This window comes from Lineus longissimus, chromosome 1 (assembly GCF_910592395.1).
Source record: "Lineus longissimus chromosome 1, tnLinLong1.2, whole genome shotgun sequence".
In the NCBI taxonomy this organism is placed as follows: domain Eukaryota; kingdom Metazoa; phylum Nemertea; class Pilidiophora; order Heteronemertea; family Lineidae; genus Lineus; species Lineus longissimus.
The window spans coordinates 4394101-4416588 of NC_088308.1; the positions used below are offsets into that span (position 1 = coordinate 4394101).

Below are 22488 nucleotides of genomic sequence, written 5' to 3' on the forward strand. Positions count from 1 at the left end.
AAAAAGTGAGAAAATATACGGACGATCTCAATTTCAATAACTAATTGCAAAGAAACCTGTACATTAGAAATAAAATCCTTTTAAAATTTCAATATTAAATAATTTATCATTATAATGATGGGCTTTAAAAGGAAGAAAGAGAAGAAATCTAAAATATAAATGTCATGGTCGAACCAAATGTTCATAAGATTTTCTCTGGAAAATAAAACAAAAATAAAGATGATGGAAAATGCACCACTTCAATGCCCAATTTACCGTTTTAATTGTTGATGAAGTGAAATAAAACGATCGTAGATTAATCATCTTTGAACTTTGTAAGTTATTTTGCAGAGATCTGGGGTTGTCATTACTTTCTTTTCTGAATATCCACATCTGTTTACTGGTCATAATCTGAAATCAGTGCTACATACAGGGTGTCCCAAAAAAGTAGGTTAATAAAAGAATCTTTTGTCAAAAATCCCCTGATGTTTTTAAGGGAAAATGAAACTTCAAGATAAACATCAGTGGATCCTCTCTTCAGCGATACTCACCATGCTAACGTCAGAAGATATGATAGCCATGTCTTGCTTATCCGGGATCGCCATGCATTTCCCACATCGGGGACATCCCCATGGATGGTTATTCTTATGTAATTCCATTTTGTTGTATGTCGTTGTGTCATTCACTCATTGATTGTCCCATTAAATAAACCTTTATTTTAAACAACTTGCAGACCTACTAGTCCCAGATAGGGATCCCAAAAGTGATCATCCATGGCGTTCCCTATCAATGCACTGAGGTGAGTACTGCTTTGCAAGGGGAGCATTTGACAGTAATTGGCTTCAATTTTTTAATGGCATTTTGTTCGAGTCGAGTTCGAGTTGGAAAGCCCTGCTGGCTGTCAAAGTAACTGAAAACGGATTTTGTTTAAATTGAGGAATGGCATGCAAGTGTAACCTCAAAGGTTATTTTTCAGTTCAGGAGAAATATCTGTGTACAGGAAGCCTAAGAACAAAGAACTACCATCGCGAGGGTTTAAAGAATATGCTCCTGATGGCTCGTGGGTTCAGGAAAAGAGGTTGGAGAAGGCCTTGGCTAACACTAGGGAGGTCCTGTCAGAAGCCAAAGTCAATTTGTGGTAAGAGTAACCATGTATAATTCTTGGTTGAACAGGGCAGTTCTTGGTGGATTCTTTTGAAGTCATGATGTTTCGTCCATAGCTGTGCATGGCTTTCCAAGATTCTTCTTCTACCAGGTAGTTTTTCATCAAAATTTTTAATTTGCAATAACATTGACTTACATGAACTTGTCTCCTTGATGTGAATCTGTTTTTTTCAGTGGTTCCCTTGTGACTGGATTATGGCTTCCTGATCAATCTCTTGTTGAAGTTGTGAAGGGGAAGGTATGTATTACCTTTTTCCGCATTTGATTTTACAAAATTCTACAACAGAAACATCAGTAACATATTGTTGTTAACTGCAATTGCTTCGCTAAAATGAGCTAAAATAAGCAATAGTTGAATCAGGTATCTGGAATTTTCTATTACAGGAAACTCACAACAATTTCAATCGTCTCACTGGCTATGCCAAACAAAGTAACCTGCCCATGCTAGTTTTTTACTTTCTGATTTCTATCCGGTTGCGTTTTTTTTCAGGGTCTCTTCTGGCAATACATGGGTCATTCCGAGATGAAGAAGGATTATCTGTTCCCTGAGGAGGCCTTGTTCCTGTTGGACTCGGTGAGTTTAGCTTGTCAAGGGTTGATAACTGTGATGGCCCAAGCTAACTCCATGCTAGGCTGAGCCCAGGGAGGTAGTAGACCTTCAGTGCAGATATGTCTTTGTCTTATAGCATTGAACGATGGCATCAGATCCTTACTTCCTCAGGTGTTGAGTATTGGGCTGAAGGAATCAGGTAAAGCCTCTGTTCCCCACAGTTTTGTCTGGTTGTCTAAATCTGGTAAATTTTGTGCTTGGCATTGTTCAAAGTACAGACGTGCTGGATGAGAAAGAATCTTCCTGGCTCATTATGCCTTGGGCAAGAAGACTGGTGAACATTTTGCAGTGTGTTAGTCTGGAGGTCAGATTTATGTGTCTGTTACAATTACCAGAGCTTTTTCTTTTAGGTGTTTGTTTTGATATGTCCATTCTTTTTCAGGGGACAATGGAGGTGCTTTATGGTGGGATGCCCCTGAGTATTCAGCAGGCCTATGCAAGACTCCTTTGTGATCTGACCATTGCAGAGTATCAAGTCTATGCTCACCTGATGAGGCAGGGTTATATTGTCAGCAGATATAGACCAGGGTAGGTGAAGTGCCCTTTTAGCTCAAGAATGGAATTACATGAGGTGGGGAACTGCATAGTCATGTCCATTTTGATAGGGTTGGCATGGCCACCAGGTATGAGGGACCTCAGTTTTTACATTCCAATCGAAGAAGAAGCAAGTAGGGTAAGGTGCCTTGCTCGAGGACACTGAGACTGGAAAGTGGTGATCCTTTTACAGGTTGAACACACAGCCGCCTAATGATGAGCTAATATCTCCCCATTGTTATACTGAACTTATGCGATAGGCAGTCAAAGGATTATCCTTCAAAGAAAGGCACTGATGCATTTGTTAATATCAATGCATTCTCAATAACTTTCCAGATCTGATATCAAAATAACCAAGTATGAGAAGAAGATAGGACTTGACCATCATATCAGTAAGAAACTCAGAAAACAACAAAGAAACGAAACCATCGGCAAGATTATTACAGAAGACGGGACGTGCAGGAAAAGAACTTCAGCTGCTGCAGGTAGTGAGGAGTGTGTGGGGGCAAGGAAACGTCCAAGAGATGGTGACGGTTTGAAATTTAGTTCTCGGTGTGTGGAAGGAGGAATGGCTAAATCTGATTCACTGGTTGTGGAGGGTGTTCAATTGCTTAGTGGGACTTCATGTTCCATGGAGGGTGGTCAAGGGCGAAGTGATACTTCATGTCCAATGGAGGTTGGACAAAAGATAAGTGAAACGTCATGTCCCATTGATGATAGAGTGACAGGCCATGTTGCAATTTGGACCAGTTCAGAAGTTTCAGAAATAGGGGCTGATTTATCTTCCTCTGAAAAAAACAATCTGTCGCAAGATCCTGCTCGAAAAGGGTCAAGTGACTTGATCAAAAACGTCTGTGATGATAGTGATATCACTAACGTTTGTGAGTCCAGAGACACTTCAGCAATTGATGTGCCAGACTTTGAAGACCCAGCATTGCTGGTAAACGACTCAAGGAATTCAAAAGAATGGAGTGAAAAGTTGCCATACACCAATTGGAATTTTGCAGACTTTGCGTTTCTTAGCATCAGTGAGAGAGATTCTGAGTTCGATAAACCAGACCCTTCACTTTTACCACGAAATGTTGATCTCAAGAACAGCTCCTTTCATAGTCAGCGGTTTTCGTTACCGGCTCAAAGGTTTAACAATCCTTCTTGCGATACAGACACTGAACTTGAGTTTTCCTGTGGTGATATTTGGAATCGGTCGAAACCTAAGACATCGTCTGCAAGGAATTGGTGTGAATATAAACAAGAACTTTTAAAAGTCACTGAAGAAGAGGATGACTTGCAGAAAACTCCCATCAGCCATTTATGGGAAGGCGATGTCACACCACTGCTCCAACCTCATGGTGCCAAATCTACAGGTAGTGTAAATGTAAATTCTGGTTCCTGAAATAATATTGTTCCCGTTTTATCTCTCATTAGGATAATGGTTAAAGAAATCTTGATCTGAATTTCATTCTTTGTATTTCAGCACTCACATTAGAAAAACTTCAGGTGGTTCAATCAAGATCATGGGATTCTAATGAAAAGTAAGTCTTCTTCATTGCGCTTCAAAACTGGAAAGTACATCAATCAATACCCCAGATTTCCTATCATCAGCCTGTGATTATAAATGTAAGCGCTGCTACATGTATGTGGACAAAATGATCTCTCATCTGCGTTTAAACCAGTAGTTGCTTGGTTTCAATATTGATTGCGGGTAGCTGCGATCAAAAAATTTTTGTCGCGAGCACCTGCAATGACCATCGCATGTGAGTTGCATGCAATCATGATTGCAGTGATTTAAATGACTCGTTTACTGGTCACTTTTGTTTTGCTAATCTTTGTCTTTGCAGGCTTTCATCTGACATTCCAGCAGAAGAATTACGAGTGACCTTCAACCTGTACTCCCCAGACATAAAGACAAGCTACAGAAAATCCACTCCTCCGCTTCCAAATTACAGAGTTTGTGTTCTCAGGTGAGTGGCGAACGCTTTGAACATAAATAAGTTGCTACCTCTGCAAGGCATTTTATGTGATTCGTTTGGGGAAATTTAGACTTTGTCGAATAAAAGGTACAAAAATAACAGAACTCTTTCCTGTTTCACTTTCAGGCAAAGTGCGTCTCCCCCGGACTTGGCCATGATCACCCATGTTGTGAAGCAGACGAGAGATGATGTGCCAATACTATGGGCAGTATCGGACTACGGTGACATTCAGTTCTTCACTTTCTCTCCTGTGGAAATGCCGGTGGATGTGAACATTGGATAATATGTATCATGTCAGATGTTACAGTCCCAGTCACAATTAACATACCTTCTGCTTTGCATAAGCTGTTCACAGGTTGTTGTAGGTTGCGGTACATGTACATTTTATTATGCAAATTAGATGATGTCATTTGTGGTTGGAAGTGTACTTTTGAATGTTCAGTTTATGGAAAGAAGTGCTAGTTTTCTAAGAATCTGAGCTCACAAAATCATGACGAGTATTAAAAGTCATAGCTGTTTTATTCATGAATAATGACTAATGTTCTAAATTTCGTGTTGACTTTGTTTAATTGCCAATGCACAATGGCTGACTGACTGCCAGTTGAGTGAGAGAGTAGCCAAGGGAAGCTGTGCAGTGTCAGCAGGCGTCTTTGAGGCAGTGATGCTTGATAGACCACTGAGGACAGTTGGTCACCAATGCAACACTGATAGACTGACTGCGAGTTGATTCAGAGTGGCGGAGGAGTCTTTACCGCGTTCACTGGCGTTATTGATGCAGTAGAGGCTCTGATATGCTTGTGATACACTACTGAAGACCGATGTTCACCAATGTGGCCCTGAAAGTGTGACTGCCAGTTGATTCAGAGTGGCAAGGGGAAGCTATACAGCTCACAGACATCAGTGATGCAGTGGAGGTTGTGATGCATGAGATAGACTACTGAAGACATATGGTCACTGATGTGGCCCCGATAGACTGTCGACTGTCAGGTGAGTCAGTAAGGGAAAGGGAAGTGATGCAGTGTTAATAGGCATCACTAATCCTTTCAGTATACACTACTGTAGATCCATCACTGCCAATGCGACACTAATATCCAACACCAATAAACAACCCACTGATCTCACCTAGGAGGAAAAGTTGTCATCAGACTCAGATTGTGACGAGGACATCAACTTGTCCCAATCACTTCTTGTGATGAGGCTTGGTTAGGGTCACATTCATAGATGGTGATTGAGACAACTGCGCGTCGCAATCAAAATTGTAATCAGTACATGTGCTTGTTAATTTCACAGACAGTGAAGGACAAAAGTGTTTGTCACTAGGCATGAAGATGGATCATTCAGGTCATGGCCTCCCATTGAGGAAGTCACCTGTTTGCACATGGGTATTGTCCCGCATCAATTCAAATAAATCAAGTCATTTTTTCGCAAATTTGTTTTATTTTTATTCCACATTAATTATGGTAAATATTACAAAAGAATTAAACTTTAAATAAAGGAATATATTTAATGAAAGGTAGATGTTTGCACCAACAAGTGAATAAACTAGAAACTGAATCAAAATCGTTAATATTTTCAATACATCACAACAGAAATAGGAATAGTTCAATGACATCAATCTTGTTTTGTACACATCGACTTCAATGTTGGCCCTATGTCTTGGCCCTAAGTTTATTCAGCAACAATCTTTATACAGTAACGCAAAAAAATGGATGGTGATATTACCTTAACATTATGTATAAACATTCAAGTGCAAAATTGTCCCAATCTACCAAGAAAAACAACTATGGCTGCAGGCCGAAGTATATGAAATGGACGGAAATAAATGTTCTGATCACTGTCATGCCTGTAGAACTTGACGGAAATCATGATGAAGCTGAAACAAAGTGCTTCATCACAGATTTTTCTGGCATCGTTACCTCTCTGGCAAACTAGCAAGTTTCACAGAGCACATTTTAATGTGTGTTAACACAACCAATCGTCCTGTCACTTTGGGATGCGTACATCATGACCAATGTCGCCTCATATCAGCGCCTCATTTCTAATGGAAATAAAGTGGTGACGTTATTGGCAATAACCTCAATGCTGAGGCCGAATTACGAGTCCCAAATGATATCTCTACCCTGCCACACACAATTTCTTGGTCTTGCCAATGTAGAAACCTCGTAAGAAACTACCAAAATATTGCTCAGTGAAACTTGCCTTCAAAATGGAAACTTCTTGCTTAAAGATAATCTGCAAGAGTTGCTGCACATGGAAATTGGAAGTAAAATCTCTTCCAAGACAGTTAAAACTTGAAAGAAATGTGCAGCAACTGAGGTTGATTGGCCCTGGCTTCTATCAAAAGGACTTTCCTGGTTATTGGCAGAGCAGATGAAATACCCTCTTGTCCTGCTATCATGCAGTCACACAACGGTGCATATTACACTTGGGTTCAGTGTCACATAGTGCCTGTCCTGTAGTGTATTGGTAAATGTTATTAACTGTACAATGCACTCACATACTGCACAAACAACAGGTTTGTCTTAGTTGCTGTGCAGCCCGTTAGAAAGTCCCTCAAGAGAAGAATGGGCCTATGATGGAAATGGCGTCCGTGGCAAGATGTGATATTTATTCCTGCTTCTGCTCTGCTTCTGGTTCTGCTTCTGGTACCACCTCTGGTTCTGGTGCTTGCTCCTCTTGTTTCTCGGGTTTTTCGTCTTCTGCTTTCTCTTGTCCTCCTTCATCTTCATCCTCTTCTTCAATGGGTGTGGTCTGGAAAGGAGAGTTGCACAATGACAAATCTGCTGTAAATCTGCAGCGATTACATACAACTCTGCTGCAATCTGAAAAATTTGGTGACAAAGTGGTGGCACTATCGGCCCTGCAACCCAAAAGACATCATGAACCATCGTTTTATTTGATTAACGACAATCAAACAGAGTTGACCAGTATCAATAGGGACAATGGCATCAAGGATGATAAATATTCATTTTTTGTCTCTGTTGGTAGTTTCATTGACAAGAGTGCACAGAGTTGGCTTTGTGTTATCAATTACCTTTCTCTCATCCACCTTTTCTTTATCTGTTTCGGCCGTCTGTCGTTTGGCCTCCCTCTTTTCCCTCTCCTTCTTCTCCTGTTCGATGATATGGAAGAAGTCGAGTTCGGCCTTCTCAACAAGATTCTCCTCCCCTTCGGGGGCATCCTCCTCGGGTGCCTCATCCTAAATGAGAAGGTCATGTGATGTTATATCATGCAATGACTGCTATATTCTGACAAAATGGAATACTGGAGAAGCTGCAATCTAAACTTCCTACATGCATTCGCATTTTTCACAGTGTTGAAGATGACACCACATGATGGCTTGATGTTGTGCTTAGATCCAACAATAACTGGGGCGAGATGTCAATGATGATATTCATGCTTGGTTTCACATTTATTTGTGATAATCGCTTATTCAAATCTTGGGTACAAATTGGCAGTTGAAGTTCGGTACTGAAAACTTAAATGGCAAAGTGAAAATCAATTCAAATTGCCGTGCAGAAGAAATACTTTTTAAGATTGTGACTGGATATGAACAATGATTGTGGGACTTTTAAAAATGACTTGGGTGTCGGGTAAATTATAAGGGGTTTCAAGTAATCTAACTTTGCTAACCCAATAAAAAGTGGTCTACTTTATTCCAGGCAAAGTTTATCAAAACAACTGTACATAAGATTAAGATTTTCAAAGTAAATGCACTGGTGATTGGTAAACCAATGTGGAATGGACTTGGGTGTGAGTGATTTGTAATTCTGGTAAGGCATGCACTGGCTCACCTCTGCCTCGTCTGTATTGTAAATATCAGACGAAGACGCTTGCGCAATCCGCCACTTCACAGACTACATGAAGTGGATTTTTTAAATCATTAGGAGCGATAGAAAAAGAAAAAGTATGTTTCATGATGAAAGATTGCGGTATAGTATTAAAGAAACACAGAATGTGATGTTAAGTGCTGCATGGTTAAGAGCACAGGGTCGCCCCAATGGCCGCATGGCAACGGGACATGATGATGATGATGTTGGAACTTAGATTGAGCATACTTGGCACAAGTACTTTTTGTATTCTTTCAGTTTCTTTTAAAGTTATCACAGCCACCACCTCCATTCTGAGTGGATGTCAACAAAATTCTCACCTTTTCTTGTGAACTCTTTGTCCTTTCTTTCAGTTTCATTTCTCTGTGTCGGGACTCCAAGATCTTTTCTCTCCTAGTTTCTCGCTCAAACATCTACAAGATAAAAATAAAGATAGTTTGCTGCATGACTGTGTGAATGAAATCATAAATGTTTTCTCAAGTGAAATTCGCAATGTGTTGTGCAAGGAATGGACATAGAATACTTACAGCAGTTACTAAAGTTTTCTCATTCCTTTGTAATGTGCAGAGACCGTCAGATAGTTCTAGGAGAGTAGTAGTACCACTGTAAGAACCAGTGGCAAGGAGACGGCCGTGTTCCTGGACTCGTAAGCAGTGCAGAGACTCATCACAGACCTGCAAAATGATATTGGTATTATGGTAAGTTGTTGCTAAATTCTGAGGAAAAAAGTGGTGGCATGGTCTAATGTCGAGCTAGAAAAGCTCTTGCACTCGTAATCTAAATGTTGTGGATTTGATACTGGCACATTTTTTGCAATCTTGGGTAAGTTATTTTACTTCAATTGTCACATCCTTTGAACGAGATGCAAAACCAAGATTCTTTGTATCTAGTGCTTATTACCAGGCCAAGCAAACGACCACATCAAAGTGAGAAACATGAGAAGCTTGTGACGGACTCCTTCATCGCTAAAGGAGTCGCTCCCCAAATGATGCCCACACACTGTAGCACTCAATAGATTCTCAAAGCCCCTAGAGCAAACACATAAGAAGAATCAGTACCTGTAGACTAAGAGTTGGATCATTCTGTTTGAATATAAAGTCCCAGATATCAAGAGTACCATCCATTTTGGTTGTGTAGAAGACAGACGGTCGGACAGGTGACCAGCAACCATCTGTGAGGTAGGCCATGTGGTACCTGAAATAAGACAAATAATTAGTTATCTTTGATCCTGCCAATCCTCAAGAATAACACTGGTCTTCCCATGCCTTGCGCTCAAATGTTCAGGAGTCGTCGTGACAAATCAACTCTTGACCATGATAACTTACTTTGTCCACATGATTGAGGACTCCCGGATATCCTCAGACCAAATTCTCGCTGTCCAATCAGCCACACTGAGGAAGTTCTTCGGGAAGAATGGATTCCGTTGTAGGGCGTATACTGGACCGTGATGACCTCCCCAAACATTTACAATTTTTTCAGCTGGAGTTTTGGCTTTTCTGTTACACGACATGATCGTTCCTTGTTCAGTTCCTACCATGAATTTTGTTGGCTGAAAAATAGCAATGCTGAAATTAGGTTTCGACAAATGACCTGAACTTATGAATGTTTTGATGATAAAAGTGTTTCGTCATGTCACTCCAACACAACAGTGTCCAGTGACTTTTTGTCACTCCAGCTGTCTCACCGGTAGAGAAAGGATGCATTTCTGAGCAAGGCTGCGGCTGAATTGCAAAGTCCAGAATCATTTTTTCACAAGCTAGTGAGTACACACTTATGAAGATGAAACATCCACAGTGAAGGAATGAGCCACAATAGAGCCATTGGATCAGGACAGCCAATAACTGTCTTCCGAGGGTAACTCACATTTGGTGCAAATATTTTCTGTAGGGAATACTTACAATTGTTGGTTCATATTCTAAGCACATTGCGCCCTGTGCTTTCGTTAAGTCTTGCTTCTTTGTCGGATCAAGGTAAAGTTTTTCTGTCGGTTCTCCAAGTTTTCGTGTATCCCACCACAACACCTGACCATCTGTCGATGCTGAGAAACATTCTGTGCCAGTCTTTGATGATAACCAAATTGTTTTGTAGGCAGGGTCCCTGTGGCTGTGTTCTATTGGTGTCATGTCTACTGGCTGCGACCCTTTCCTAGTGTCCCAGTATGCTGAAGAAAACAAGATAAAACTGATGACTGGACAGCTTGCTGTACATAAAGGTTTTATACCACCTCATACTTTCACCAGCAAGAACTTCTAAGAAGTTTAAGTCTTGGGGACAAACTGAGATTGCTGTGCCACCTTGAAACGAATTTCAATCCAATTAAGTGTCAACTTACAGCAATTAACCCCACCAGCATCATATTTTTGGAATAACTTTTTACTGACTTACCTATTTGACCGTTGTAACAACCTCCAAGCAGCACGTGGGAATCTTTAGGATTGTACTCGAGGCAGACGAGTGGTGACACAGGTTTCAGAGTCATTTCAGGCTTATTAGGGTTTTCTGAAATGAAGAGGAAATTGCAATTATCAATCAAGTGATTCCTTTTCAAATAGAATCTCAGTCAGATTTTTCTCGAATAGATGGTAATAAAGTGAGCCTCCACCTTGCATTTTTTCAATATTTGCAACCAAATGACATTAGACACACAACTGACTCTCAGTTTATTCAAGTAAAAATTTGAAACAGTCATGACAGTGAGAACACCTTTTATCATTCTAACTTCTCAAACTTCACCAATCTATATCTGTTCTTACCAACATCCCAAATGTATGAATCCATGCTGGTCTCTGATGCACTTCCTTGGAATTCTAAGTTACAATAAGCGACAGCAATTTTCCTTGGACCATCTGGGAACCAGGAAATGTGAGTGGCTGTTCGTTTGATTTCATTTGGATCTCTGAAAATTGGAAACAATCGAATATTGCACCCAAAACTAGACGTACAACATGAAGAAATACGAATTCTATTCGAAATTTGTACCATCAAAGGGAATTTTCTTAAATTTCTGTATAATTTGCAAAGCAGAGAACATTCCATCAAGTCCTTTATCTTTGCCTACCTGAAAACATTTATAGTCTTTGCGGATGGCGGTTCATCTGTCATGTCCATTTCTTGATCATCAAAGTATTCTTCATAGATGTCGATGGAGTTGTTCTGCTTGATGCAGTGTTCCATTACCTGCAGGGATACATACAAGTGACGGATTAGTTTTAAGCTGATTGTGACAAAAGTATTCACAGAATAAACACTTGACTTAAACACATTGAACACCTGACGGGATAGGCTGTCAAGTATAGTAAATTTTACAATTAGACCTTTTATTTGCAGATACAAATGTGAGCGTAATGTAGGCCTACCCATGGGGTGCAGTTTGATGAATGATTATGACATGTATGAATATGATACTCACACTGCAATGTTACATGCAAAATTGTATCTGAAACTATCCTACAGCATAAATGTACATTTGTGAATGAGTACCTAAGAAAATTGAAACTTACACTGCACAGCTGTTGTATGGTGTTGATATAAACCTCATCTTTCTCAACCTTTTTCCTATACCTAATGACTTGCTCAACTTCTTGCGGATTGATATCCTTTGGCCAGCCTCCCTCTGTGTGGTTGATGCCTCTGCTGTCCGTCTCAAATCTTTCCGTGTTGACCTGGAGTTGGCATAACATTTATAAAGGATTCATGGGTGGGGGTAGCTTAAGAATTTGATTTTAAATAAATAATCATGAAGTCAAAACACTGCCAGAGTCATCAGATCATTCATCTGTTTCTTCAAAATTTAATGGAATTATGACCAGTTCTAAAATGATATTCTCAGTCTTACCTCATGCTCTGACATTTCCTGAACACATTGTATGCCAATGTCAACTGGATTTCTCTCAATGAAGTCCTCAGTGAGGGATGTATCTGGCAGGATGTCGACATGGAGTTCAGCCGGTCGGTCAGAGAAATTACACTGCCGTCCAAACTCACTCCGCTTCTTGGTATAAACATACACAATCTCCATGATGGACCTTTGTTTTCAGCACAAAAAGCCCTGGAATAAGTTGGAAAAAAAGAATAGATAAAATATGTACGAATTGATAACATTATAACAATCATTCATCAATTTGTTTGTTTTCAAATATGTTGTGACAATACTGACATGGTTCACATGAATGACTTGTTTTGCCTATGGGGTCAGTCTTTATGTTTCTGACACTCGTGACAGACATCACGTCACTCAGTTGTGATGTCGAAGGTTACCTAGTAAGGTCTTACAATTATCTTACAGTAATCCTTTTTGATAGATCATGGAATGATGGGGTTGGACACTAATATGCTTGCAGTTCACTGATGTACATGCATTGCTCCTCTCAGCCTCAGGGGCAGATCCAGGAGTATAAGAAAGGGGGTGGAGCCGGAGGCGCACTTGCTGCTGCTGACTATTGTCTGACTCTGAGTGTCTCAGTCAGTGTCTGTCAATGAAGCCAGTTCAGGTGATCAGTTCACGAAATTATTCACTGGTGGGCAGACTGGTCTGCTAAATGCACAGCATAGTTTGCACAGTTTGCTGATGAGACAGTGACAGTTCAACAATACTTGTGTCAGTTGTGAGTGTGTGTGTGTGTGTGTGTGTACACTGTTTACACAACAACAAGTCTGACTGAGTCTGACTCCAAGGAAGACAGCAACAAAAAGTTAAAACACAGTTCTAAATTCATGCAAGTTCAAAACATGGCCAAACAGTGTAGTCTTAATGCTTCTGCTTTTATCAACAATGCACTAACAACAAGTTTATCTGAAATCCTCACCAGAATGTGGAGAAATTTATTGAAATCACGGCAACAAATCGACCCAACTCTTCCAACACAAAAACAAATTCAGCATGCATGCATGCAGTGCATAGTTAGTTGTCATAGGCGACGAGACGCATGAGTAAACGAAGTTGGCCGAACAAAATTCGGCAATCTTCGGAAGGTATCCGGTCGTTTCGCACCCTAAACTTTTCGCCCCCAGTCGTTTCATTCCAAATCGAAGTCTTTCCGCACTCACAACTTCGAATCGATTCTTGAAGAGATAACAGTATTCTTCGATTAGGCTGGACTTGTAATTTCCCAGGACACTTTCTCAATCCCCAACAAAATGTCCCAGGGAGCGAAACAACAGGGGGCGAATTTCGCAATTCCTCAAATAAGACATCGACTTTGATTGGTTTAATTTCACAAATCCCTCCAATCAACTGTCTGTTAACAAAACGCACAAGGCAGGGCTGAAGCGGCCATTTACGAAAAATATTTTATCAACAAGTTTGTTTTTCATGGTTTTCAGGCTGTGTGCTCACGGTTAGATTCTCAATTTGTTTATGAATTTGCTATATATATTCTCTTTATTCAAACCTATACCGTTTGCTTTCCCGGCTTAGCCCGTGAAATGTACCAGGCCGTATGATAAAATGTCCCAAATAAAAATGCATGCTGCTGGGCCTACTCAACTCATCTCAGTCAATCATTGAACGGCGGAGTCAATCATTGGCGTTGGGTCACAATGGCTGTAGTCAGTGTAAGGTTAGGCCTAGAGAGTTGTCAAAAGTCAGCCAGCGCGGGCAGCGGTCTGCGACTGACGGCTTGACTTCAGGATCCATGCAGGACGACCATGACATGTTATGTTTGACAACAAAGTTCGTGATAACCCTACTATAAATTATGATATACTACTGTTCCAGCTGATGATCCCCTATCTAATTAGTTTTTGCATCTTGAAGTAAGGCCACATCGTGTGCAGGAAGAAGAAGAATGGCAAGTGACAGTAAGTACCGCCTTAACCATGACTTGACTTCAGACAATCCCGTAAGCTACTGTGACCCTTTGTTTTATGTGAAACACATGACTGTCCAAACTCTTTCAAGATTGTCTATTTGATTTTGAAATTTAGCATCATTCATGGACGTTAGTGTAAAATAATCAGACCCCCCCCCCCTTTATAAAGTCTGAAAGACTGGATAGTTTGGTATCAATTATCTGTCCAATTTGTCAACATTTTCTGCAGAACAACTTTATTCATTTCCTGGCATGTACTAATTTAAACAATTACTTGGTGCCGTATCCTGATAACCTGCTGTCTATTCTATGTTGACAACGTCGTTCATGTATGTATTGTAAATCTTGTTCGTCATGTCACTGTTCTGTTTTCAGTTTATGTTGACATGGTCAATGACATGTTAAGTCAGCTTCATGTCAACAGACATCTGAAGAGCTTCAGGGAGATTAATAGTGCAGTTCTTGTCATCTTGTATGAAGGACTCTGTGGAGAGGATCTGCCTGGTAAGTCAGCCCACATGCAAGCGGTGTATGAACATGTCAATACTGAGTAGTACTAAGTTGAAGTTGTGTTTAATGTGTATTTCTGCTGTCTGCAATCACCAAATAGCTGATCTGTAATGTTGTCTTTAAAAAACTTTTATGAAACTTTGAGATTTAAAATTGTTTGTTGTTGTCAGATTTCTTTCTTGTATTTGATTTGTAACTTACTGTGCCTCCTGTTTTCAGATATTATCAGGAAGCCAAAATCAAAAGAAGATCAGATCCACAACTGCCAGTCTGTTATCAATGCTCTCTCCCTGGATGTGCTGCACACCTCCTTGTCTCACATCAGTGGTGAGGAAGTTGCTAACGGTGACAGGATGGCCATCGCAAGCCTCCTTGAGATATTTACAAGTCTCATGGAGTACATATTGAACCGGATAGAAAGTGATGTTTCAGATACCGATAGTGAAGGTGAGCATGATTTGTTGAGGCGGAGAGTCTTGTCTTTTAGTGTCTGACATTTTTTTTAATCAAGAGACCGGGCTGCCACTCCAATTCGGTTCTTCGAAGAAAGAAAGATTTCATTTTTTATTTCGTAGGTGGCGAACAAGGTGAAGAAGAGAACTACGATCCTGATCGAGTGACGCCAGAAGTTATCGATGACATCTTGTCAAGAGAACTTGGGAAAGGTTACACAGATGTCACTCAGGAGCCAGCAGCAGCATCTAGGCCTCTTAACCCCCCTGCGATTACTATTGAACAGTTGAATAGCCCCCCTGTCCGAGGTCCCAAGAGGAGTGTTGATGCAGTGAGGAGGTTGGCTGGAGAAGGTAGGTTCCTCGAAAATCATTGTTTTTCATGTAGTCACTTCTGTTGTTCTCTTCATGGATGAAATTTCGATAAATAAATATGCTATAATGTATGTTATTTCAGGTGGATCTGATTCATCAGAGCCAAGCGAGCCACAGAAGAATTACAGAGATTACTACTTGGGTAAGTGGAGGCCTGAGGTTTGCCCTGTTTCTTCTGCAGCTTGGATGTGATATTCTGTTCTAATCATAATTAACCTTTCCAAACTAACTTTTGTTTTGCTTGGTTTTGTAATATCTTCTGGTGAACATCATCATTTAAAAAAAATGTGTTTCAGATGGGACAGGCGATTCTACAGCTGAGCTAATCAGGGAGAGTGAGGAGATTGAGAAGAAACTTAAAGAACAAGAGGAGGCCCTGAAAGCTGCCCAAGCCATCCGAGATGCAAGAGACTCCAGAGATGATCTCGATCTCACCTCATCTGTCTCCCTGCCTGGGAATATCACCCCAGACAAGAGCGATCACAAGTTTCTAGATGTTGGCGTGCGTCCTCGTGCCCTAGATACCCAGAGTGTGTCTGATGGCAGCCAGGATGGCAAACCTCCTCAGCAGACGTTTACACATCATTTGTATCATCATTTTGATTCAGGTAAATGATGGGAAAATCATTACTTTTCATCTACAGACAGGCTTCATCACTGCATGTATGGTTATGGTAACCCTATGGTCGAGTAAAAGAGAAGAACCGTTTTCCCCCCTCCATCGCAATGGCTTCGTCTAGTTTGTAAATGTTGTTGTATTGTAATTCAATTTAAAAATGTCCTGTCCTGACCTATTGTCATGAATATCGTCTCAGCTGTGGTGGCCAGTTTTAGCACGTAATGCCAAGTCCCTGATCATCTTCCTTTGGTGATGTATTGTACCTGTATCATTAACAAAGTTCTATTTTGTTCAGGTGCCCATCCAAAACAATATTCTTCATCACTTCCCTATCCATCAACATCTGCGGACGATAACCTCAAAAACCGGTACAAGTCCGGACCTGCATTTTCTCGAGACCTGCAATATGATGGTCTTTCGCGAAGTATTGATCTTCCAACGTCGTCATCGGCTGCTGTTGGAAGAGCAGTTGATCGTCCTCGAAGTGTTCCTCTTGACAGTAAGGTGCGCCCTTCAACTAGGTGCGTACACAAAATGTTGGATTGCATACATGTAGTCCTAAATGTAGAGGTTTTCCTGCCAAGTAGTGGATGACCAATGCGTCTCTCCCACAGTCCAAGTTTTATATTTCTTGTTCATATTTTTGTAGGATATAATCTTCAAAATATCTTCAAGTTCTGTGGTAGTGGTGGTATTGACATGGAAATGACAAAAGTAGGGAAATATCAAGTTGCAGCTCTGATCTTTGTATCAGGTGAAAATGATACTGTTTGTGGTCAAAACTGATAGGTGCAGTGGTTCACAGATTACTTATTTAAAAGTAATACCTCAGGTTGAAATTCATGATTCACAAATTTACATGTAAATTGCAACAAAAACCTTGAGTTTCAATTTCCCTGTGTCTGATGTGTTGATGGATCGATCTGATACTGTTTCAGTCGAGAAGGATCCAGGAGTGTCTCACCCAGTAAGACACGTTCGTATGAAAGTTTGATGTCTCTGACGCAGGAGACTGCTGCCATGTCGCGCCATGCCATTGAGGAAAGCCCAGTCAGACAGAGAGAGGATCGTGAAGCTGTCTTATCAGCTGCTATCAAGTGAGTCACTATGCTCTGTCTGAGATGAGACTTCCAGTTCACCAAGCTTGCCTTTCCACGATGTGGTGCAGGGGGGTTGAAAGTCATCGTAGCAGCAATGGAAAGACATTATGCAAAGTTCGCTCACAAACAATATTGCACACTGAAGGCTATGGTTCAAAACATGAATTATCTTACTTAGTCATGCATTGAAATGTTCACTCTTTCAGTCAATATACCAATTCCAAAGCAGTTTTTGAGTTGATGCTAGAACGTGTCGCAATCAAACTGATTCTTATTTTTTAGGTCAACCCTGAAAAAGATACAAAATGAGGCCAATGAAATGGATACATTAGCGAAGACTCTCCCAGTGTCGACACGGAGGAAAGAGGCTGGGGAGAAGTTGAGTAAGAGCTTGGGGATTGACCGGCAGAAGAGGGAGAGCCCCACCAAGTGCAGGGAAACAAAGGGCAAGGCTAGAGAGTAAGTTGATCTAGAGAGGCCAAGATTACTTGGAAAGCATCGGACAAAGCATGCGTTGGTGAGGGCTTGAGGGATCTCCCTGTGTTGGTGAGGTCTTGGATTTGAGATCTTATATCAGAGTTTGATACTTGAAACGGACAGTTTTCCTAAGACCTCATGGCAATGCTTTCCCAGAATATTTATCCCAGTTTCCAGTGCTCCATTAAGCTTTGATTCCTGTGTGCATTGCATGACTAAAGCATTTATCTGTTCCATTACAGCTATCCAAAATCCACAGCATTTGTTTCATCTCGTACCAAGAGGCAGCAGACGAATGACAAGGAGTTATTGAGGGATGTTGAAAATTACCCAGCGTATAGAAAATACTTGCAGGAGTATAAGGATAGTCGGGGGGAACTAAGTGATGATGAACTCTCACAGCACAGTGACACGGCAGTTGATTATGATAGACACGTCAGGTTGGTGGGGCTTCTATCCAATATTTCTACCACCTCATTATGCCCTTCCTTGAGGACTGTTCACCAATCACATCTTCTCTATTTCCTCTTAGGTATATTCCCACACATTTACTTCGGTCAGGGATCATTGCTGAATGTTCTTTCGATGCCCCTACTCTGTCTTTTCTTGTGGTCTCTTCAGGTACTCTCAATTCAAATTTGTGCTGTGGTAGGGTTCTACAGTGTATGACAAGCACAAGATCACATTCTAAAAAACAGGGAATGTCACTATCATTTCACTGAATCAGGTCTGTGAAAACAGCTGTAGAAGACATATCCAATCTTTTTTAGATCCAAAGAGAATGGGAATCCCTGGGAATATGACTTGAACAGAGATTTAGCCAAGTCTTATGCACATTCAAGAAAGGTGCATTTTGGAGACTGGATGAATACGACTGGGCCTGAAAGTCTTGCTGCTGTCAGAAAGAAGATCGAGAGAGAGAACAGAAAGCAGGAGTCCAGAACAGATGTAAGGATACCTTCATAGTTGAATGATATATGTCACCAATTTTTCATGGATTTTGTCGGGATTTTTCATTGACCTGGGCTTGTGTTAAAATGTGATGTACAACTTCCATTTCTACAGTCTTCAGAGGAAGCATATTCATGGTAGCGCCATCTTGAGCAGGTATTAGAAATTTAACCAAATAATCAGTCAACTTTCAGAATATATGTAGTTTGTGACCTTCTGATAATATATTTAGTTTCCATTTCAGCTTTTGAATAGAATGTTTGAACGTGAATATGTGGATATTGAGGATGAAGAGAAATCAAGATTGGCAAAACCAAAGAAAAAAGCTGCAGAAACAGTAAGTCATTGTATTTGTTTGATTTGCTGCCATGGCTTTCTTAAATGGCGCCTAAACACAGAAGTCGAATTTGTGGCCTCAGGTGAAGTAATATGCAGTTGGGAACTCGGTGGATTTGATGTAGTGGCAAAAATATTTCTCGTACAAGCATGAATAGTGCCCACCTAATGGAGGAAGGAGAGACACCTATTGACCACTCTGTGCGGCTAAATCTGGCCCACCTTGCACCAGCCTATAGTCTCCCTTTTACTTTCTTTTCAGGAAGCTAAGTTCAAGAAAGCAGTGTCCAAGCCTAAAGTAGGCAAGCCAAAGAAGAGGTCCGCACCCCTGAGTCCGTCTGCTCGTGCCCGAGGAGCACGAGGTTTCATTAGGGACAGAAAGCGTAGCACTTCAGCTAGTCCACCGAGGATGAAGAGAAGAACGCAATGTGAGTAAATTGTTGCAATTGTGTGGTGGAGACCCAGTCGTTATCTGCTTGTACACATCCCAGTCTTATATTCTGTTTGGAGATGGTGAGTGGTTCAAGTGCTGGGCCACCGACCGAGAAGTTGTTGGTTCAGATCACTTTTTGACCACTCTCCTTTATAGAGTAAGAGAGTTAGTTGTGCCCCCAGACATGGTCTGAGCTCAAGCTTAACAAACTGTTTACCCTTTCTTCTAGTATGTATAAAAGACAACGACATCCTGCCGATGTTGCTGGAGGAGTTCCCCTACCTGTACCTGTCATCTGAGACACTCCATGATCTGTGGAGGAAGAGCTTCCATCAGATCGAGCAGCTGTCCAAGGTCGAGCAGGAGACGAAGAGCAGGAAGGGACGCGCGCAGACGCAGCTCGAGGAGGCCGAGAAACGACAAGATATACTCACCGAGATCATGAGGAAAGAACTCGCTCACAATCAGAGACTGGTGAGTATCATCAGTTTTCGTTTTCTGTATACTGCTGAAATGCCTGTCCAACCCCCACCCAGTTGAAGTTCTACAATCTTCCTTAGTACAAATTATTTTATTGTTCTCTTTTTTTCCAGCGGGATCAACGTGATCGAGACACCCAGCAGCGTTCAATCAAGAATAAGTTACAAGAGAAACGTCTGCAGTCGACAAGGATCAGAAAGTATTATGAAGAGTATCAGCTGAGAATGCGGGCGAAGATGTTGAAAAAGAGGACTCGGGAAGAATTGGTGAGTACGGTAATTCCTCCAGCAGTATCACTTGGAGTCTTGGGCAGCATTGACTGCTGGACCTGACACACATTTGGGGACAAATTCCATTAGAAGCATTGTTCTTGCCATTAATAAAATCAATTTTTCTTCAAAACTTTCCCAAATACAACCTCACATTAGTTTTTGAGAAAATATCAGTGTGAATGTCGGTTGAATGAGTTGACAGTCATATATTGTGAGCTTAATCCTTCACTTTCCTTCGTCGCCATTCAGGTTTTCAAACGATTGTTCAAGGAAGGCTTAGACATTCAACGTGAACGCATCCGAGAGTTGCGCAAGTACGCCAAGGATCAGAAAGCCAAACGAGCCGAGGTGCAACAAAATGAGATTGAGTCACTGGAGAACTTGTATCCTTTACAACTTGCTGTTGACCTGATTAGAAAGTTATTGTTGAAGGTTTAACTACATTGGACCATTTGGTGCCCTTAGTACACATGTAGGTCTGAAACCAGTGCGTGGAACTTCTCATAAAGATCCTTTTCCATGGCTTGCTTCCAGGTTTTATGTATGACATGTAGATCTTTTAATCATTTTCGGGCCACTGTAAACTTCCTTAATGTATCTGCTCAGCTATCGAGACCAGTTTTCCCTACTTGCCGACTCGATGAGCAAAGAAAGAGATGATTTGAAAGTCAAGGAGAATGCTCAGGCAAAGGTGAGAACTTCTCTATCTTGATAACATCGGTAAACCATCTTTGATACATCCGTCTTTTTTTGGTCCATTTGCCGTAGATTCTCAATGATGCCATACTGGATGTAGACTCAATATCCATCCAATTCCTCTTCTTATTGTTCATTACTTCATGTGTATTCATCATTGTGTTTTTCTGCAGGTTCTTGAACAAATGAAGAAAGAACTTCGCAAGAAGATGGAACGTGAAATAGGAGATTTACAACAGCAGCTGCAGCGAGACGAGGATGATGTATACTGGCGCCATCTCGACGCTGAACGACTCAAACATGAACTCTTTATGGCTAAATACAAGACTACAATATAAACATTGCATTGCAGAGTGTGGCAAGTACATAACTTTTGTAGTTGTACACCTGAACTTGAAGGACTGATGCCGATAGTGACTTTTACTGACTTTTGCAAATAACCTCAGTGTGTGAAACAATTTTTCACTTAAAAAGCTGAAATAGATTTCAATTTCTCTGATGTTGTGTCTTCATCCTACTGACACACACGCCGTATCATGCATTCACTGATTCTCGGATGAAACGGCTCGAATTTCTAAAAGTTTGTTTTTTATCGAAAGTCATCAGTCCTTGATGTTTCACTGCATGCTGCACAGAAATGTTTGTAAACTGCATTATCCTGTTGCGGCTATACAAACCGCACATGTTCTACAACCGATCCTAGTTGCATGGAGTTTTCAACTGCACGTCAAACATGCTCCTGACCATTTCGGCCCATTTCACTTTATACACGATGCATACTTGCTCCCTTTGCGTAAGGATGGCATTGCATTGGAGGCCCTGTTTGAAAGAGGATGGTCAAAGATGGTGCTTAACTTGATGTGGAGAGCGAAAAGAATATTTGCATGTTTTTGGAAGATTTAATTTTTTCCAGCAACATTGATGATATTGTCTTTAATTGTTCACTATTGTACAAACTAATGGCAGTGCTGATGATTTGTCGAATATGGGTAGTCCCTATAACAAATTGTAGTCTTCTATTTAGTTTGGGAAAAGCACCTGGTGCGGTAATATACCCCGATGTAGCTCAGTTTACAGCCTTTTGAAAAGAAGGAAGTTGTCTGTAAAGAGTAAGAAATACAATTCTTTATTCCTTGCAGGATCTTGGAAATATAATCTTGTGATCTTGACATTAAACTTAATCGGAGAATTGTCCATGTATGCTTGGCATTATATGAAATTTGTACTGCTTGACTACGCTAGACATAAATTATTTTTTGTTTGCCTTTTAGTTCAGAATAGCATTTCATTCATTTTGTTGTGTTCTCTTTGCGCTAGTTGCTGCAAGCAGATTAGTCTCAGTCAATGAATGCTTAGTGAGTTTATGTAATCTGTGTTGAGGAATCGCCCGGAGCTGGATTAAGGCAGGCGAAAAGTGGCTGTCAATTTGGACAGAGCTTTGTGAATTTGTCCTTTCCACTACCATACCAGTACTTTTGTTTAATCTAGATAGATTTAGCTTCCAAGTAACTTTATTTCACAAATTGCAGTTTGTTCTTTCTTGAATTTGGTCAGGTGTGAGAGCTTCTGGCATTTAAACCAAGATGTTCAAGATTTATTCCTTTTATAAGTTGTGCGGACGATGCATTTGTAAATTTATCGTGCCGTTGATATTGAGCTGGCTCAATGAATGCACTTTATGTACATGTTATAGATGGCACTATATTGTATAGGTGAGAGTTTATAGCAGCTTTTCACAAGTTTATCATGTGAAAGAAGAAAATAAAAGTTAATTTGTATATGTCTTTTTCTTATCCAACCCTTTGTGCTTGCCATTTCCTTAGTGTCATGAGAAAGTCTGCGTGATACGGTGATGTCTCAAATGAAGTCATTGCTGTGTATCTGTGAAAG

The 22488-nt window shown here is 40.7% G+C and overlaps 3 protein-coding genes across 3 annotated transcripts; 2 read left to right on the plus strand and 1 right to left on the minus strand.

Annotated features, from left to right (window-relative positions):
* The first annotated feature begins 201 nt into the window (after window positions 1-201).
* Window positions 202-4805, plus strand: LOC135498082 (tRNA-splicing endonuclease subunit Sen54-like). The gene is made up of 10 exons (XM_064788248.1): window positions 202-314; window positions 713-778; window positions 956-1117; window positions 1318-1381; window positions 1634-1717; window positions 2136-2281; window positions 2624-3651; window positions 3762-3819; window positions 4126-4248; window positions 4384-4805. Exons 2-10 carry the CDS (start codon window positions 753-755, stop codon window positions 4538-4540), a joined length of 1848 nt encoding a protein of 615 aa, XP_064644318.1. The 5' UTR covers window positions 202-314; window positions 713-752; the 3' UTR covers window positions 4541-4805.
* An 875-nt stretch (window positions 4806-5680) lies between these two features.
* Window positions 5681-12983, minus strand: LOC135485925 (dynein intermediate chain 3, ciliary-like). Its single transcript, XM_064768322.1, has 13 exons — window positions 12893-12983; window positions 11923-12135; window positions 11588-11749; window positions 11146-11264; window positions 10841-10983; window positions 10473-10586; window positions 9986-10248; window positions 9413-9636; window positions 9146-9281; window positions 8615-8761; window positions 8408-8500; window positions 7292-7456; window positions 5681-7008 (listed from the first exon to the last, which is right to left on the minus strand). Exons 2-13 carry the CDS (start codon window positions 12103-12105, stop codon window positions 6865-6867), a joined length of 1893 nt encoding a protein of 630 aa, XP_064624392.1. The 5' UTR covers window positions 12106-12135; window positions 12893-12983; the 3' UTR covers window positions 5681-6864.
* Window positions 12984-13349: 366 nt separating this feature from the next.
* Window positions 13350-22343, plus strand: LOC135498086 (centrosomal protein of 95 kDa-like). Its single transcript, XM_064788262.1, has 19 exons — window positions 13350-13423; window positions 13804-13886; window positions 14273-14401; window positions 14627-14854; window positions 14983-15213; window positions 15317-15376; window positions 15531-15842; window positions 16149-16374; window positions 16792-16950; window positions 17236-17412; window positions 17673-17870; window positions 18201-18378; window positions 18626-18718; window positions 18980-19145; window positions 19380-19624; window positions 19744-19896; window positions 20152-20285; window positions 20509-20593; window positions 20772-22343. The coding sequence occupies exons 2-19, from the start codon at window positions 13874-13876 to the stop codon at window positions 20934-20936; spliced, it is 2952 nt and encodes a 983-aa protein (XP_064644332.1). The 5' UTR covers window positions 13350-13423; window positions 13804-13873; the 3' UTR covers window positions 20937-22343.
* The last annotated feature ends 145 nt before the right edge of the window (window positions 22344-22488 follow it).